At 40.9% G+C, this 20424-nt stretch overlaps 1 protein-coding gene across 1 annotated transcript in view; it reads right to left on the bottom strand.

Moving 5' to 3' along the window:
- Positions 1–336: 336 nt before the first annotated feature.
- TFCP2 (transcription factor CP2) overlaps positions 337–20424 on the bottom strand; it is a 55126-nt gene continuing 35038 nt past the window's right edge. The window contains exons 10-15 of the mRNA XM_073663239.1: positions 18326–18419; positions 15181–15271; positions 14387–14496; positions 14059–14201; positions 7221–7272; positions 337–1460 (exon numbers count right to left, since the gene is read on the bottom strand). Coding sequence (XP_073519340.1) covers positions 1426–1460; positions 7221–7272; positions 14059–14201; positions 14387–14496; positions 15181–15271; positions 18326–18419 — 525 coding nt within the window. The 3' untranslated portion in view covers positions 337–1425. The remainder of the gene's footprint in view (positions 1461–7220; positions 7273–14058; positions 14202–14386; positions 14497–15180; positions 15272–18325; positions 18420–20424) is intronic.

The following is a 20424-nucleotide window of genomic DNA, read 5'->3' as shown; positions in this document are numbered from 1 at the left end:
ACCTAGAAATTAAAATAATCATTGCTACCAAGACTAAAATAACCATCCATTTATTATGAAATTCAATAGACAGTATTAGTTTCCCTCTTGCTCCTACTCACATATAATAAACCATTAATGGTCTCTTCAAGCCACGTTTACACCACATTTTCGTGCTTTCGAGTTTAAGCAAATCATTAAATGACCCCCAGAAAAATATACAAAGTGAATTGAAAAATTGTTTGAAATAAATGAACACATTTCGCTACACTTTCATTCACACCCATCGTGTTCTACACCGAATTAGGTCCGAAAGCGTGAGAAGAAATAAAGGACACCTTTTGTAAGAGAAGGATGTGGGGATTATTGAAATGCCAGCAGGTGTTTTTATTAGAGGTATTCACCATCCCACAAGACTTGCAGAGCGCCACAGATGCCTCCAGAAATAGAGGAGCAAATCTCATGGAAATTATGTGCAACAAAGAGACAGAAAATAAAAAGTTTACAAAAATAAGGCTGGAAAGAAAAAAAAAAAATACAAAAAAGACCAGAGATCCAATAGTATGATATCAGAAAGGTGACAAGGTGATAATGACTTTATATAATGGATTGGTCACGGACCGTGTGTCCAAGTCTCATCAATCCCTACATGCAGGAATCGGAGAGTAACCTTACAGGTGAAGAGGTGTAAAGGGTGAAGACAACTGGTAGGAATGATCATGAAGATCACATATTTAAGCATTAAAAGTAAATCATCTGATCAGTATCCAGATGTGTACCTGTTAACATCTCCATCTGTGACAATCCATAAAAAAAAAAAAAAAAAAAAAGTATAAAAGACCAGTAAAAATCTGAGGGCCTGAAAACAAGAACAGCTAGGGAAGATGGCTGATGTTACAAAAAGCATCATACAAAAAGACACATGCTACATAAAAAATACTAACCCCCTTAACCATCTACATCACAGTAGTTTGATGGGGTAACCAATAACATACACAAACATGTTTCAAGAATATTGTATCCACATCTTCCAGCAGCCTGCAAGAGAAGCTTAAAATGCTTTATTTTTTTTTATTTTTAAGTATAAAATGATGCCAGCCAATGTAGAGGTATGGCCAGTGCATACACCATCCAAGTTCATGTTAAGTAGGACGGCTCGTTCTTGTGCAGAGAAAACCCGACCCATGAGAAATGTAAGCAGTTCTAAGCTCAGTCACTGCGATAAGCTCGGGGTCTCATCGAATGGGCACGTCTGCACAAGCAGGAGCAGCGCGAACGCCTGCATATGGAAGAAGCGAGGGTCAGTGGTCTGCCAGTAATGTGGCGACTCGCTGAAGATGCATTTGTCTCTAGTGCATTCAAGTCTTGTGAGCCTATTGGAGAGCGCCGTGAGACTGGTTCTGTGTCTTCAGTGATGACGGGACAAGGTGGATCTCGTGCAGCACCTTATTTTAAAATGATGTGGTAGGTATCTGTCTCAGCTGTAACAAAACAAGAAAAAAGTCAGAACTGGATGCAGTAGTGGCAAATATACTGATGACTTACTACAGTGTTACGGAATTAATTTCCGTAATGTGTAACTCTTTCTCCCCGAAGCCTGTTTTCGCCTTCCTGACAGGGCCAAATTTATTTATTTTTTTAATTCTGACCACTGTCACTTTATGAGGTAATAACTCTGGAACGCTTTAACAGATCCCACTGATTTTGAGACTGTTTTTGGAGACATACTGTACTTCATGATAGTGGTAAAATTTCTTTGATATCACTTACATTTATTTGTGGGGGGGAAATATAAAAAAAAAAAAAAAAAAAAAAAAAAAAACAAACGAAATTGTTGAGAATTTTGCAGTTTTCAAACTTTTAATTTTGATGCCCTTAAGCCAGAGAGTTATGTCACACAAAATAGTTAATAAATAATTCCCACATGTCTACTTTTCATCAGCACAATTTTTTAAACTTTTTTTTTTTTATTAGGAAGTCAGAAGGGTTAAAAGTTGAAGAGCGCTCTCATTTTTCAATAAAATTTACAGAGCCAAAACAGAGGAAACTCCCCATAAGTGAAACCATTTTGGAAACTAGACACCTCAGGAGACTTATCTAGATGTGTTGTGAGCATCTTGAACCCCCAGGTGCTTCACAGAAGTTTAGAACGTTGACCCGTGAAAAGAATAATAATAAAAAAAAAAACACTTACCATAAAAATGTTTTTTAGCCCCAAATTTAGCATTTTCACAAGGGTAACAAGAGAAAATCAACCCCAAAATTTGTTGTGCAATTTCTCCTGAGTATGCAGATACCCCATATGTGGGTGAAAACTAATGTTTGGGTGCATGGCAGGGATCAGACAAGGAGTGATGTTTTGGAATGCAGATTTTGATGGAATGGCTGCGGGTGTCATATTGCTTTTGGAGAGCACCTAATGTGCCTAAATAGTGGAAAACAACCACAAGTGACCCCATTTTGGCATTTTATAAACTAGACCACTCAAGGAATTCATCTAGACAGGGTGAGCACGTTGAACCCACAGGTGCTTCACAGAATTTTACAACGTTGATCTGTGAAAATGAAAAAGATATATAATTTTTCCTAAAATCTTCTCATTTTTACAAGACTAGCAGGAGAAAATGGACCCCAAACACAGATACCCCATATGTGGTCCAAAACTACTTTTGAGGTACAGTGCAAAGCTCAGAAGGGAAGAAGCGCCATATTGAAATTCAGATTTTGCTGGACTGGTTTGACAGTGCTATGTCACATTGATAGAGCCTCTGAGGTGACAGAACAGCCGAACCCCCCATAAGTGACCCCATTTTACAAACTACACCTCTCAATGAATTCATCTAGGGGTGCAGTGATCATATTGACAGCACAGGTGTGTCACAGAATTTTATACCATTGGGCAATGAACAAAAAATAATGAAATCTTTACCACCAAAATTTTGTTTTAGCCCCAGATTTTATATCTACACAGGGGAAAATGGCACCTTAATTTGTCCCACAATTTTCACTGAATGTAGAAATACATATGTGGCTGTACAGTACTGCCTAGCCACACGGCGAGACTCCGGAGGGTATTAGCTCCATTTGCCTCCTGGAGCACAGATTTTCCTAGAATAGTATGCAGACTCCATATACAGAGCCCGCAAGTGCTGGAAGAGCAGAACCCCCCTTCAAAATTAGCCCATTTTGAAAATTATACCCCTTTGGGAACTTATCTACAGGTGTAATGACGATTTTGACTCCATGGACATTTTCCAGAAACCAGCAGTAGTGGATGTCGCCGAGTGAAAATTGCAAACTGCTGTAGTAGTGGCCAGCTGATTCTTCTGGAGACACGCACCTGTAAATTAGGCGGGCTCTCATCGCGACATGCCAAACATGTGGTCGCTTTATGTGGTTTAGATACACTGGGGGGCTCAGCGTGTGTGGGGGAACGGCATTTGGATGCGCAGAATTCACTGAATTTCTTTTGGTGGGCGAGGAGCCATAGCGCTTTTTCAGTGCCTTTGTACTACAAGTAACGTGGAAGCCCCCTATATTTCCAATGAAGACGGCGCTAAGTGGGGGCTTTTTTGTGGATTGAGTTGAAGCTTTTATTGGGAACATTAAACATAACATTTTGGTCACATGTATACTGCGCTCTAGGCTGAACACTTACTTTGGGGTTTCCATCTAAATCTCCGAGTGAAGTGACAGATGAAACCCTAGATGGATCCATTCACTAAAATGAGGCAGCACAGTTTCTCTGGACTCAGTCTGGCCTCTGTTCAGCGTTGTCCATTGCAAAAGTGCACAACTGTGGCTAATGGCACTTTTATGCACGCCTAAAAAGACAGACACAGTCGGCTCACAAGCCAGACTGTGTCCACGGTGCTTCCATCTGCCTCATTATTGGGAATCTTCCGCTGGGGGCTCCGTCTGAATCACGCACTTCATAGATTTACACGGAAACCCCGGTGTAAGCGCTCAGCGCAGAGCACAGGATAAATGTGAGCGGAGCCTTACTGCGATCTTAGGGAAGCAGAATGAACAAAGCAGGTGAATTGGTTTTATTTATTTTTTACTTCTTTCCTCGTACGGTATAAGTGATTAGACAACTTTATTCTTCAGGTTGGTGCGATTACAGTGATACCAGATTTATATCGGGTTTTTATGTTTGGCAGCTGTCACACGCTTAAAGATGCTTTTTTTGCAAAAACTAGTTTTTGTATAGCTATATTTTGATAGCTATAATTTTTCCATATTGCAGCCGACAGAGTCATGCGAGGCAGAATAAACAAAAACACAGTAATTCAGGCATTGTTTTTTTGTTTTATGCTGTTACTCGTGTGGTAAAATTAATAAGGCAGCTTTATTATTCGGGTCCGTACAATTACAGCGATACCACATTTATAATTTTTTTTATGTTTTGGCGCTATTACACAAACTATTTTATAGAAAAAAAATATTTTTGCATCGCTTTATTCTGAGAACTATAAACTTTCTTATTTTTCCACTGGCAGAGCTGTATGGCAGCTTCTTTTTTGCGGGACAAGATGACGTTTTCAGAGATACCATTTTTATTTACATTCGTCTTTTTGATCACATTTTATTGCACTTTTGTTCGGCGGTATGATAAAAAACAATGCAAAAACCTATGCTTTATTTTATTTTTTTACAGTGTTCACTGGTGGGACAATTTTATATGTCGGGTCGTTCCGGACGCGGCAATACCAAATATGTGTATTTTTTATTTTTTTTACATAAATAAATGTATTTATTGGATCAATATTTTTTCTTTCTTTTTTTGTTCTTTATTGTGGGATTTTTTAAAAAAATATTTTTAACTTTTTTGTTGTTGGGAAGGGGTTAAGGGGTCAGAGCTACATTCATTTCATACCCATTTCTCATTGTGCCTGCAAGGTAAAGTGCTATTCCAATGCATATATTTATGGGGTGCACCCACAAGATATACAGAGGTGTCCTAGAGATGGATGCAGGACCCACATGTCAGACATTTATGGCATTATTTGTGAACATGCTACAATGGTACCAAATGGGACAACCCCTTTAAATGTGAATTTACAGCGGTCATAGAAGTGAAGAGTAAAAAGTGGCCGTACAGATTAAGTGAGTTCATAGTTCAACATTTAATGAACAATAATTTGGTGAATGAACGTTTCGCCGACACTTCCATTACAGTCACAAAGTCAAAAGGTTCAATGACGCTAAACCCTTTTCAAATCATTTGGGCTAAATGTTCTCGACTGTTCCATTTGAGGCCAGAAAAACAGGGTTAATAATAAATATTATTTCAGTTTTGGTACAAAGTAATTGAATGCCTCATGCTGAAGGGATCTGTTGAAGAAAACTCAATCCAATTTTTTGAGGATTCAGATGAAACCCTTAAAAGGGGTTTTCCCAAGAACAAAGTTAATTTTAAAGTTGATTTTAATCAATAGATCTAGAAATAATAATATCTTCCACAATTGGATGTGTTAAAAGAAAAAAAAACGTTCCTGTGCAGAGATAATCTTATAAATGTGCCCCTGCTGTGTAAGGGCTCATACTTATATGCGAGGAAACCGGACGAGTGCAATCCGATAAAACATCGCATTGCACTCGGACCAATGTTAATCAATGAGTGACATCTCATCTGCGATTTTTTTTCTCAGCTGAAATCGGACTGAGAAAAAAAATCGCCAGCATACTGTGCGTATCTTGGACGAGACTCACCAATGTAAGTCAATGGGTGCGTGTGAGGGGGAAAAAAAAAAACGTACTGCACTCGGATCATGCAAGTGCCATCAGATTTCCACACACCAATCTCCTTGAAACCCAGCAATTCATCAGCAGAGTACAGTTAAAACACAGTGGTACCCGATAATTTAGAATATATATACACACATAGAATAGATAGAAAGATGTCAGTGACATAATTAGTACAGTGATTGATTTGGTTACTGTACTTGTCATTTATTGTTAAATTAAAGAATTTATTTTAAAAAAATGACGTGGGGTCCCCCGTAATTTTATTAACCAGCAGAGGGAAAGCAGACAGCTGGGGCAGATGTTTTTAGCCTGGGAAGGGGGTAATACCCACGGAGTTTCCCAGGCTACTAATATCAGCCCCCAGCTGTCTGCCTAGCCTTTACTAGCTATTAAAATGGGGGACCCCCAAAAAAAGTGAAGTGGGGTCCCCCTATTTTAATAGCTAGCAAAGGCTAGGCAGACAGCTGCGGGGTGTTATTAATAGCCTAGGAAGGGGCCATGAATACTGTCCGCCTCAGAGGCTAAAAACAGGAGCCCTCAGTCGTCCCAGAAAAAGCACATCCATACGATTCACCAATTTTGGGACTTAGCCTCGCTCTGCCCACTGCCCTGTGGTGGTGGCAGTGGGGTTATAGGGTTGGAGGTTGATGTCAGCTTATAATGCCAGCTGACATCAAGCCCAGGTTAAGTAATGGAGAGGCATCTATAAGACACCCCCATTACTAACCCCATAGTGAAAGTGATATGGAAAATAAAAACACCCACACCGAGAATAAAATATATTATTTGAAATAAACACACAGACTCCTTTAATATTCTAAATTAAACCCTACTTACCATTACGCCCATTCCTCTGAATCCAATGTCACCTGTAATAAAAATAAAATAAACCAACCTCATCCTTACCTTTCCAACGTGAAGAACATAATCCATGTGTCCTGTGACGGGTCCAGCTCTGCTACATCTAGATGGCAGGCTGCATAGTAGCTTGACGCGACAATCCAGCCTGCCATCCTGCAGAGACACTGAGGAGCGAGTGCTTGCGCTCCTCAGTGTCTCGCTGTGACGGCATCATGCTGAGCTGAGTTCATGTCATATGAACTCAGTTCACCTCACTGATGTCAGCACAAGCATGGGAAAATTCTTGCGCTCGCGGTGCCAACAAATGATGTCAGCGTATGTGCAATGAGAATTTTCCCATGCCAACGCTGACGTCAATGAGGTGAACAGCTTCGACAACCTTTTTTACATGCAGTATTTTTATATATGTGTAAACCGCAGAAGTTTACGGGTGCAGCTACTGCCGGCTAATTTGCTTTAGTCATATGTCCATATCTGATCAACGCTGGAATTCATGCTGAAATTGGAAGACTGTAAACAGGCGCCTTCTAAGAAGTACAGTACGGGAGAGTTGTGTAAATGGCAGGCGATGCATAGCTCATTCCTAATCAAATACTCGGCTATGACATTCACAGAGGTCGGTGCCCTACCTTTCATTGTGTCCAACACAAAGCATGACTCGTCCTGAAAATTTTGAATCATCTAGTAAAAGAATAAAAGTAAAGTAATGTTAAAGACCGAAAAAAACAGGAGTACCGCCTCATTGAGGAGGCACCGATAGTATATGTACAGTAGCAATCAAAATTATTCAACCCCCACATTGCATATTAGGTTTATTAGTAAAAGGTACAAATTTTCCGCTAACTTAAATAAATCAAAGAAACAAGAACAATTTATTACCATATTACCAAGACGTACTTTTTACCCCCAAATTTTGGAGGAAAATGGGTGTGGCATCTTCTAATCCAAATGCAGCTTACCGGCTGTGGTGGAGCGGGGTCCCAAGGTCACTGCGGCAGGAAACTTCTGGCGGAGGCAGGAGTGGGGCGATGCTGCAGGTCCCAGGCTGGTAGGAGTGGGTGTTCGGTGGTGCGGGGGCTCCGCCGACATTTTGTGAAAGCCCGGAGCCCCCACACTTTTCATGCTTTTCAATGCAGTGAACTCTGGGAAAATGGCCGCTGGGGGCGGCACACACGCAGGTTGTGATCTCTGCGCAGAGAGCTCATCTCCAGAGATCTTAATTGTGCTTCCGCCGAACACCACCTCCTACTGGACTGGGGTCCACAGCATCACCCCACTCCTGCCTCCGCCGAACACCACCTCCTACCGGCCTGGGGCCCACAGCATCACCCCACTCCAGCCTCTGCTGAACACCACCTCCTACCGGCCTGGGGCCCACAGCATCACCCCACTCCTGCCTCTGCCGAACACCACCTCCTACTGGCCTGGAGCCCATAGCATCCCTTGCCTCGGCTGCCAGCTTCCTGCAGCAGCGCCCCTGCCACTTGGGACCCCGCTCCGCCACTGCCCCCTCAGGTAAGCTACCGTAATATAGAGGATTATACGTCGCACCACCATTATATTAGAACATTTTTTTTCCTATTTTCCCCCCAAAATTTAGGGGTGCTTCTTATAATCCGCAAAACATGGTACTTCAAACACAACTAATATATCAAGTGGTTTCTCCAAATTCAGCAAAAATTGGCTGACTATTGTAATTTAATTATTCAATTCCTGAATAAAATCCCTTCTAAAGAGCACATTGGTCTCAAGCAAAACGGATTAATAACAGGTCGGCAAGAGTAAAAAAAAAATTTTGAAAAGTAAGAGTTGATTTTTATATATGAAGAAAACGTGTAAATCCAGATAAGGGTCCAATAGAATATTCTTTTTTATTTAAAGTCCATTAAAATCCACAATTATTAATAACGGCAGATGCGTTTCTGACTTATGTCCTTATTCATTACATACATGTTACTAACTGGGATCCCAAGTTTATATTTTTATTATCATATTTATGATTATTTTATAGTTTAGATCACTGAACTCTGTACATGATGGAATTTTTTCAATATTTTTACTGTTTTTTTCACAATCGCTCCATAGGCTTTTTCTTGCACCATACTTTGACCCCTTTGCGTGACCTTTGGTGGATGATTTTGGTGTCATTAGATTGGCTACAAATTAATGGATTCTGTGCTGCGATTGGCTGCTGTGGGCAGAGAAAATTAAATTTTCTTAACTCCGCTTCCAAAGAGAGTGGTGGTATCCTTAGCATCCAATCATAGAATAGCTTTCATTTTACCTCAGCAGTATAATAACTGAAAGCTGCTCTGTGATTGGTTGCTATTGGGAGCAAAGGCAGATTTTCTTTTAGACAGTACAGAAGAGTGTGGCGGTGCGCTGCTTACCATGGTTCTTTTCAGTATTTAGTGGTAGTGGTGGATTAAGCTTCTATTTCTAACAACATGATCGAAATGGCTACAAGGGATGGGGGGCGTCATAATTTACCTGCAAACTTTTGCTACATTTGCGGTTGTTTTGTAGTGAAGAAACAGCGAAGTACCATTACGGACTTCGTTAGAAAAGTGTATTATGCGTACTTTGGTATAAAACTAGGTGATCAGGACAAGTCATGGGCTCCACATGTCGTGTGTTCTGTTTGTGTAGAAAAACTGACAGCGGTCTAAAAGGGAAGAACGAGCTTTTGTTATGGCGCACCTATGATCTGGAGGGAACCGCAAAATCATAGTGAGGACTGCTACTTTTGTACTTGCAATGTGGAGAGATTCAACCTTAAAATTAAGGAAATTATATCTGGACCTCCTGTCAGCGATTCGCCCTGTGCCTCACGGTCCAGGAATACCTGTCCCTTCACCTCTGGAGAAACTTGTAGATACACCTGGATTCAGAACATGAAGAGCAGGATTCTGATGAAGATTTTCACGCTAGTCCCAACGAGCCACAGCTTTTTTTGACAGCTCAAATTATAGGATTTAGTCAGGGACTTGGACCTTCCTAAACATTCTGCAGAACTTTTAAGCTCTAGACTAAAGGAAAAGAACCTGCTAGCTCCTGGTACAAAAGCAGAGAAAAGGAATTCCTTCCATACTTTTCTCAAGATGATGCTCTAGTGTATTGCAGTGGTGCTCCTGGGCTGATCGAAAAATTTAACATGGAGTACAATGTGAGCGAGTGTAGACTCTTTATTGATTCATCCAAAAAAGTCTGAAAGCTATGTTACTACACAATGGCAGCAAGAATGCTTCAGTGCCTGTAGGGCATAACGTGCACTTGAATAAAAGCTATGAGAATTTAGACTTTATTATCAAGAAACAACTATGAGGATCAAGGATGGTCAATATGTAGTGATCTGAAAGTTCTCTCTTTGTTCCTTGGGCAGCAAGGAGGATACACGAAGTTCACAGTCGGGATGGGTCTAATCAATGGAGCCAAAAAAGTCAGCCAACAAGAACATCTTTGCAACCTAGATTCAAGAACACAGTTGTGGACTGATGAAGCAGTCTATGAAAGTTCTATTGAAAGAAGGAGAGAATTTTAAGTACCTGTGTACGAAGCTTCAGGGACTGTCCGAAGCAAAACTGAAGAAAGGCATTTCTGTGGGTCTAGATTTTCGGAAACTCATGGAAGGACGACGTGTTCAAAACAAAATGAAAGCTGTTGAGAAAAGGACTTGGGATTCTTTTAACCCCTTTCTGACGTGGAGTGTAATAGTACGCCGCACATCAGATCCCTCATTTGGTGCGTGCTCCGTCGGTGAGCCCACACCTTTCCGGGCACATGTCAGCAGATCTATACAGCTGACATGTGCCCACAACAGCCGTGGGTGGATCGCGATCCACCCGCAGCTGTTAACTCACGCTTCCGGGAAGTGCGTCATTAGCCCCGCCCATCAGCGACCCGTCACATGTTCGCGGGTCACCGATGGGTTGGCATGAGGCCAACAGGAAGGGTCTGCAGGGGACCCCTGTGGTTGTCATTGCCAGACTGCCATGAGCGCCGCTCAGTGGTCGTCGCTCATAGCAAGTGAGCATTTCTGCTACACAGGCGATCTGATTTTTTTTTTTATATATATTTTTTAAAACAAACACACACGTATACATCACCCCCCTTTCGCCCAATTCAAAATAAAACCGTAAAAAACAACCCCACACATATTTGGTATCGCAATGCTCAGAATCGCCCGATCAATATAAAAAAAAGAAATTTACAGAAAAATAAAAATAAGTTATGGCTCTGGGAAGAAGGGGAGCAAAAAACAAAAACGGAAAATGCTCTGGTCACGAAGGGGTTAAAGAAATTGTGAATTTTCTAGGTAACAAAGACCCAAAATTTAAGTCCATTAGGGAGAACATGCTGAAACGATTCAAAGCCTTAAGTTGTCTGATGAATCTGAATTTACATTCCCTCTTGGACTACTTTCCTGAAAACCTTGGTGCTGTTAGCGAAAAGCAAGGAGAAATATTTCATCAGGATATCAAAGAGATGGAACGACGATACCCAGGTAGATGGAACGTGAACATGATGGGGGACTTCACAGAGAAGATCCGCAGGTCTTTCATAAGAGAAAAGGTATCAAGAGAAGCTTTAACCCCTTTCAGACGTAGTGCTAGTACGCACGACGTCAGAACCCCCAGTTCAGCGCGGGCTCCGGCGCTGAGCCCGCACTGAACCGGGCACATGTCAGCTGATTTATACAGCTGACATGTGCCCACAACAGCCGCGGGTGGAATCACGATCCACCCGTAGCTGTAAACCAGTTAAATGCCGCTGTCAATCTCTGACAGCAGCATTTAACTCGCGCTTCCGGGAAGAGCGTCACTGACTCCACCCATCTGTGACCCGATCACATGATCGCGGGTCACCCATGGGATCTGCAACAGACCTCTGTGGTTATCATGTCTAGATTGCTATGAGCGCCGCCCAGTAGTTGGCGCTCATAGCAAGTGAGCATTTCTGCTACATACAGGCGATCTGCTCATCTCCTGTACGTAGCAGAGCCGATCAGGCAACCGCTGCTTATAGTCTCCCAATGAGACTATTGAAGCAAGCAGAAAGTAACAAAAAAGTTTTTAAAAATAAAATTAAAAGTTATAAAAAGTTTAAAATCACCCCCCTTTCGCCCCATTCAAAAGAAAAACCCCACATACATATATTTGGTATCGCCGCGTTCAGAATCGCCCTATCAATATAAAAAAAAAGAATTAATCTGGCATAAAGAGAAAAAAATTAAAAACGCCAGAATTAAGTTTTTTTGGTTGCTGCAACACTGCAATAAATGGTGATCAAAACATCGGATCTACCCCAAAATGGTAACAATAAAAACGTCAGCTCTGCGTTTTTTTTAAGCAAACTTTGGATTTTTTTCACCATTTAAAAAAATAACCTGTACATGTTTTGTGTCTACGAACTCATAATAACGGCACGTCAGTTTTAGCATTCAGTGAACGTGGTAAAAAAAACAAAAAACTGTGGAATTGCACTTTCACTGCACTTGGAATTTTTTTTTCCGTTTTCCAGTACACGATATGGTAAAACCAGTGATGTCGTTCAAAAGTACAACTCGTCCCGCACAAAATAAGCCCTCAAACGGCCATATTGACTGAAAAAAAAAAAAGTTATGGCTCTGGGAACAAGGGGCGCAAAAAACAAAAAATGCTCTGGTCATTAAGGGGTTAAATGCAGTTATCAGAAAGTGGCAGCTGCATCTAAATGGTTAACAGCAGCAGTTGGAGTGCTTTGCACCTGCCGCTGTTAGAGACAGATGCCGGTTATGTAACAGCCAGCATCCACTATATATGGGGTGGGCTCAGCTGAGCTCCCATCATATACGCAGATCCAACCTTGGATAGATTTCCATCCTTTTGTGCAAAAGGGTTAAAAGTGGCATTTTGTGTTGATTTGGGAGAAACCATTTGTTATATTAGCTGTGTTGAGGCAATAAAATCATTTATATAATTGGTTATTGCAAGAAGCAGAAAGTTTGGAAATTTTGCTAATAAAACTTTAATGACAGTCATTCCAAATGTATGTTCTTCATGTATAGACTTTCTATTGGCCCGCCAGATATAGCCGAGCACTGTACTTGGCGATCTCCCATAGAGATAAAAGGAGCAGAGTTGTGCATGCTCTATCCTCCGCTGCATTCATACGGGGCTCTTCAGAGTCACATTTCTTGGGATCATTAGGGGTCCCAGTGGCCAGATGCCCAGATATTGGAAAGTTATCCCCAATCCTATGGTCAGGGAATAACTTTAAAACTAAGCACAAAACATTTTAATCCAAGTATAAGATCACTAAAGATTAGCACTGCAACAAATTACCTGTTACTAAGAGATGTAGAAGAGATAAGGCCTTGGAAGTGCATTAGAGATTTTATAGCAGCCACTAAAGGATGAGCAAGTAGCCTATATAATTCAGCGCTCTTATGTACTAGCCTCATAAATCAGACACATTAGTAGGGTTTACAGCCATAAATGACCTTCATACTAGATGTTTATTGGCCTGGACATTAAAAGGCAGACGCGTGCTGCATTGTACTCAATGCTCTAGTAAGGGTCATGGTCAAGAAGAATTTGTTTATAGACTACAGGGAGACAGTATAAAATTGTGTTTGTTTCGTCTTGCTGTAAATCCACAAAGATAAGACGGCATAAAGATAAGTACGTTCAGTACTAGTCTCACTAACTCACGAGTACTACTGACCACATGAACGAAGAGGAGATCTGTATTGCATATTCTGATTTAAAGAGTAGCTAAACATTTGTAGCAAATTTTTACATTGTGTTGTCCCTTAATTTTCTGCAGATCGGTGGGGGTCCAGGTCCTGAGACCCCCACCAATCACAAGGCCCCAATAAATGAACTGACCAGGAAACAGGAGTACGTGGAGCTGATTACAAACTCAATAGAAAGTCTATGCTTTCTATTAAACCCACTCAGTTTAGTATGGATTTAAAAGAAAGCATAGACTTTCTATGGAGTCCGTACTCCGCTCTGTGTGCACGCTCAGGCAGGGAGATGTGCACTACAGTCTCCCGAGCAGCCAACTTCTCAGGGTGATCCCCCACCAATCTGCAGACAATTACAAAGGACAAAAAAGTTAAATATTGTACATTTATTTAGTTACTCCTTAAACATTTTAATATGGCATAATAGAGGCCAAAAAAAACAAAAACAAAACACCAATAGCAAAGATTATAAAAATGCAACAGACTAAGGCCTGTGTCACAAAGAATGAAAAATTGCCCAAAAATGTGAAATAAATGAGTTATGGCTGTATAATTGGCCAGCAGTGCAAAAATGAACCTAGTTACACAATAGGGTAGGAAAGCCTCTTTTTATATGACAACACTGATTGTCAGGAGTCAGTACCAGTCCTGAGAAACACCTGGTTTTAGGCCCGTTGATGCCGTGTCGCTCCCCATTGAAGCGGGTGTTACAGGAAAGCCGTATCTGAGTGACTAACCTCATCACTGATCAGAACATGAATGCCCGTGGGCCCCTGTTTGTAGACCTGGTTAATTTGATGAGCACAAATGTTGAAAAGTTGAGCAAGCTTTTCAGTTAATTCCAGAGATGTCAGGTCTTCCAGGTAGATGGCATGATACACTGAAAGAAAAAAAAAAAAGTATTCAACTCGACGCTAAGAGAATATACTTTGTACTAATCAAATGCACCAAGCATAAAACAGATACCTCCATTCATAGAGATAAACTTGTGCCCATCCTTGTGCGAGTACTGCCCAGCTTTAATCAGAACAGCAACTGCACGAGCAAAACTAATTCAGTAGTTACCATAAAAAGCACTATTTCCTTGCTCTCCATTTTCATGTTTCTGCTGCTGATGCTCCCTTGGCTGTTGTGACTCTTGGCATACATAGATTGTGAGCCTTGGCCGTACCACCCTAATGGGCAAAGAGGAAGATACATACTTTTTAATTTAACCATTTAATTTTTTTTTTTTAAAACAATAGTAAAAGCAAAGATGAGAAGCTTTGTACTGTAGCTTAGTATCATATGCCTTTTTTTCACAAATCAGTCTCCCCACCCCCCCCCAACCGTTTCAGCTCACTCAAACTGGTTAAATCTGTTTTTACTGAGGGATCAGATTGCAACTGCTGCCTATAAAAGTTTATGGAGATGGGAGGGGGAGAAGCTGGAAGGAGACAGAGGGAGAGACATACAGAGAAGCTGCTGCAGCTTCTAGTCACTAGAGCCTGCAGAGGTGAAAATATGAAGGGCCAGAAATAATCAAGGGGAATCTGAGCTATTAGCAAAATAAGGATGTTTATTGAGCGTTAACCCCTTTAGGGATAACCAGACAACTCATCCATACTTGCAGCTGTGTCTGGTACCGCAGCTCAGCCCCAATTGTTCTGATGGTTGTAAAGAATGAAGATTTTCTGGGGGGTAAAAGATTGGTGGCCTATTAATGTAGAAAGAGATTAAACAAGACTTGCTCAAACTTTGTAATAAAAGCTCCTGATTGGTGGGCTTCAAACATTAAAATGTCGATAGGGCAGAGTAAAAAATATAGGTGTACAGGATTAATATGCAATGTGACACTAAAGCCAAGGACGTCAGCTCACCTCCCTTTCAGTGCATTGAAGAGCCGGATACCATCAGCAGGTCCACAAATCTGAATAACATCATCCCTAGTTAACTTTAATAAATCTGCACCTGAAACAAATACAAAGTGTTATATGTTGGCTTAGCATCATCAGCAACTAGAAACTTGGTCTAATCATACAACTAAACTGGTAAAGGTACAGGAGCCATCATCTATAAAACCTACATAAGAACATCTGAAAATTAATCCAAAAAAAAAAAAGACAAGGGAGAGCTATGCTGCTGCTGGGTTAGATTATGTGCACATGATGGCTCCCACTAGTGCCATTGTGAAACACACCGCTACTTTAGTTAGGATATCTTAGGATATTTTTAGATCTTTCAATTATTCCAGATCCCAAGCCAGTGTTTCTTATCTATCAATAAAAGGGTTGTCCAATGGCAACTATTTTGGATGCGTCAAACCCCTTCTAAATAAAAATCTGGAAGAATAAATCACACACACCTTAAACTGTATTGTGTGATGTGGCGCGCTCTCCCTCTACATTAGGGTATGTTCAAGAGTGACAAAAAAGAATAAAAATTAGTGCGGATTCCACGCAGATTTGGGCGTGGAATTCACCCTTCACAAGGTTATCCTGTATAATAAAAAATATATATATTTTTAGCCATAAAAATCGATTTAAATACTTCTATGCCCAAAAATGACAAAAGCATTCTAGGAGTAATACAGTTATTGGCTAACCAGAAAAATTTTGTTTGCAAGCTTTCAGAGCACGGAGGCGCCTTCTTCAGGCACATGCTCTTGTCTCAGTAATTCATTTGTAATCCTGCCTGAAGAAGGAGCCTCTGTGCTCTGAAAACTTGCAAACATAATTTTTCTGGTTAGCCAATAAAGGTATCACTCCTAAAATACTATTGTCATTTTTGGGCATAGATGTATACCCTTCACATTGCAAAGGGTGAAATCCGCACAAAAAAAATTGACAATTTGCGGATCTGAAATTCCACACAGAAATTGTTTGCAATGTGTGGATGAGATTTTTGGGATCTCATCATTACGCTGATGCTGTAATCTGTTGCAAATTTTTCAATTCCCAATTCTGGGTGGAAAAGCCGCACAGTGTGAACAAGTCCTCACAGAAAAAGGTAATTGCTCTATGCTAGTGACAAATCACACAAACTCCCAATTATCTGCATTGGGAGACATAATTCAGATTTTGGTAGGTGGGAGATAGGTGCACATGGCCCATAATTGTGCCATGTTGGTGAATATGAATACACATCTGATGACCGTTGCTGGGACACATTCATGTATATAATACTCAGTGCTTATAGCACAGAAGGCATTTCATGCTCCGGAAGATATCTCACGCATTCACTAGAGGAGGGTCTCTGACCATGTATAGAGGGGCAAAAGCTGATTTTTTCCCCTAAAACTGCAAATAATTTCTCAATTTAGGAAAACTGTAGTGCACATGAAGGGGAATGGTGACCCCTCTGTGCAGATCATTTAGGTCTTCCTAGTCCTACCTTTACTTTCTCTCTATAAATGTTGCCACAATGTAGTGTAGGAAACTTCTGGAAGCAAAGTAAAATTATAATTTTCTGTAGAACAGAACAATATCCTTGCAGCATAAATTATATTAACCAGCCAACCTATGCCTGATAAAGGGATTTTCACAAAAATATAATAAAAATAAAGCGCCGTGCTTTGTGAAGCTTAACACAGAAATAAAACAAGAGAATATAAAGTCTAGAAGTGTAGAAAGAGATTTGGTTGGATCTGCTAAGCTGGATAGCTCGGTAATTCTGTATACTTCTAAGGCCGCATTCACACATTTGTGTGTCGCGGTATAGACAGAGTGGCCGCAGGTCTCCTGACCCCAACTTGGCTGCCTTATATATGCCTATGAGGCTGTTGAGTTCAGGTTGGGAGACCCATGGCTGCTCCATGAACTACGGACTGTGACACGCGGATGGATGAGTGCAATGCTGGTGAAAGAGCTGAGCACAAAAAAAAAAAAAACGCTGTCGTGATATTAGAGAAAACCTTTTGAAAAAAATAAGGTTACATAGGAGCAAAAGTAGACATGCTAAATATACAGGTGTCCACTGGATGCAGGTCTTTAAGCAAAGTGCTAGAACATTTACAAAAGCATGGAAAAAATAAATGTAAAAAAAAAGGAAAAAGTATATATACTTATCCTTTAAACGACCTTAATATTTAATATCCTGGGTCCACCAGGGCAGTTTTGCACTACCTCATTGGCAGGAGTACACCATTTGCAAGCTAGAGAGTATGTGTACCATCTTGACTAAGACATAACATCTAGATTATATGAAGAATATCATTTGAGTATTAAAAAGGATTTTTAAATACTGTGATGTATTTACAATAAAAAAAAAAAATATCTTTTAAGTATGAAAAAGTGATGTCCATCTAATCCCCTACTAATGGGTCTACAAAAGATTTAAAAAAAAAAAAATAAAAATTTATATTATCCCTGCCAGTCTGCTGAGATCAACATCTAGTGGGTGGAGGGTGGACATCGGGGGTCCTCACATGAGCACTGCAGCCAGTGTTTCTTACACGCATACAAAATGTGAATGCTGTAGACAATCAATGTCCACTGATTGGGAGCATCATATGAGCGCTGTGTCCAATCAGTGGACGCTGATCGGCTGAAGCTGACGGGCGGTAGCCTATTGTGAGGCCCCATAAGTCGATCATAGTAGACAATAAAGGGGACGCAATGCAGAGTACGGAGAAGCAGCGCCCATACAGAAGGAGAGTATCAATATTACTTTATATGGGGGATTATATATAGATAAATAGAAGAAATATCTATCCACTACTGGAAGATTATTAATGGACCCAGTGAGGTGAAAAAATATAAAGAACCAGCATCTGCTTAACATTAAGTAAGCCAGAACGCACAGGAGCCGCTCCTGGTTACTGTATAGAGCAGCGCCAGCTGGAGCAGCAGTTACTTATTTGCCTTTCCACCCCCATGAATTCGTTTTTTTATGCTCAGCCTTTTTCACCCATATGGGAGAGAAGTATACACAAGTGTATGGAGCCGGTGAGGAAGAGAGAGTAGGTTGCAGGTTGAGGGAATGTGAAACAGCACTGCATTAACACTTTTCCTCCTAGGGAGTTACCTGAGAAATTTGTGAATAGCCGCGAGAATGCAGCAAATCTATTTCTATGTAGCCACTGTTGTGCCTCCTGAGGGGTTGATGTAGGCAAGAGGTTCTACAAGAGAAATGCATAAAGAGAGCTCCACAAAACTCCATTCTATACATTATGTAACAAATCAGTGTCTCACTGAGAAGGGCATTTCCTCTTCTAGAAGACTGTTTAACCTGCAATCAGGTTCTCGTGTGCCGTCACACCACCACTGCGTCTCACTAAATGTCATACGCAAAATGTGTCTATTAATCCATATTAATATATACACACAGGTGAGCAAACCAAAACCCCACCAGCCCTAAACAATGCACGTGTGGTATAGGCCAAGTATGCAGATACACACCTTCTGTACATGTGCCTGCTTCTCTGGACAGATTCTGCCTGCACGGCAGACCGCGTTTCTTCTTACACATGAACGGTACTAGGGCAGGAGGACAGCTGATTTGCTCATTATGTTATCCCTGCTCACTGAGCAAGTGTTAGACCTTTAATAAAACCAGCCTCGGCCATATGAAGGAACTGCTGCCGATTTTATCTGTTGATTTGCACAGATAAAATCCACAGAGGAACACAGTAAAAAGCAAACCGTTGAGATATTACAGAACTTTCCCGTGCAGAATTTGTCCCCGCAGTGCAGGTTTTAACATCCGCAGCATGCAAATGATGTGAAATTTCTTCACGGACTTCATTAAATAATATTCAGTCAAATCTGCACATAATCTAGTGCTGCGGATTACCTGCAATACGAAGCAAGAGCTGCAGGTGTGGATTATAGAAAACAAAGAATCCCACTCCCCCCTAGCAGACTTCTCTTGCAGATTGCTGCAGAAATAGTCTGCAGCACATCCAACACATGTGGACCCCATAAAAGCTATACACTACTTCTACATCACTTTAATTTGGCCATGAAATTGACCTTAGCCCAAACGAGTGATAATGCAACAAATATATCCTGCAATATATTGTGCCTATAAGTGTATAAAAGGTGGGTAGGCAGTATTACAATCTCTCACTTGTAAGATAGGCATCCCATAACAGGAATTCTTTTTTTTGTAAAAAACTCAACTAAGCATTTAAAATAAAAAAAAAAAAGTTTTAAAATAAATTTGGTAAATACTTAAAAATAATTAAAGAGGACCTTTCATCAAATGTTTCATGTTGAACTGGTCATACAATGTAACAGTGACTGCAGAGTGTAATGGAAAAAAAATCTTTACGCATTTATATTGCTGATAAATTAGCAACCAAAGCATTTGTCACTTAACGAGTTAACTTTTTGGCAAGTTCAAGTGAGTGTTATCAAATGGTTTTCACTGGGGGAGGTGGGGTGTACTTCTCCCTGCATGATGCTAACCAATCATAAGCAGGCAGCAACACAGCAGAAAAAGAACACGCCCATAGCTTACAGCACATTTCCTCAGCATGTGAGATGTAATCACACTTATGTCTGCTGTGCTCAAGCAACTTGTACTCGCTCTGCAGTACAGCCGCGAAACATTCGGGGGGACCACAGCGCTCAAGCACCCGCGATACTGGATGAGTACCAGCGCACCCCGATGCTCACTTGAGTGGTGAGCACGTTCGGTCATCACTACTGCTAATATTCTGCGCAACAGAGTGTGTGTGTGATTTCGCTCTGCATCCACCATTACATACTGTGTCTAATTCAACATGAAAAATTTGGTGAAATGTCCTCTTTAAATGGAGTAGACAGCGATTTGTCCACTGATTTGATGCATTAATAAACCACTTAATTTTCCCCCAATACTCTATAGATTGTAGGCTCGTGGGGGGGGGGGGGGGGTTCACCATTCTGTACCAGTCTATTTACTTTATGTATGTTTTATATATGTAGTCAACTCTTTTCACATGTACAGAGCACTGGAAATAATGGTGCGTAATAACTAATATTTTTGTTAAAGTATCTGCAAGCAGACATGTCTGTTCAGAACGGTTCTGGGAAACCACCCTCCCAATAGAACTCACAGCCTGATTGTAATGGATTCTTCCTCACTAGTCTAACACCAATGTCACATATCTGGGCCTCACGATCAGTAATGGCCACAGG

Source organism: Phyllobates terribilis, unplaced genomic scaffold (assembly GCF_046119375.1).
Source record: "Phyllobates terribilis strain yellow unplaced genomic scaffold, ASM4611937v1 Scaffold_2__4_contigs__length_985480577, whole genome shotgun sequence".
Lineage (NCBI taxonomy): Eukaryota > Metazoa > Chordata > Amphibia > Anura > Dendrobatidae > Phyllobates > Phyllobates terribilis.
Note: the sequence above shows the minus strand (reverse complement) of the source record. Positions and strands in the feature narration are given on the sequence as shown.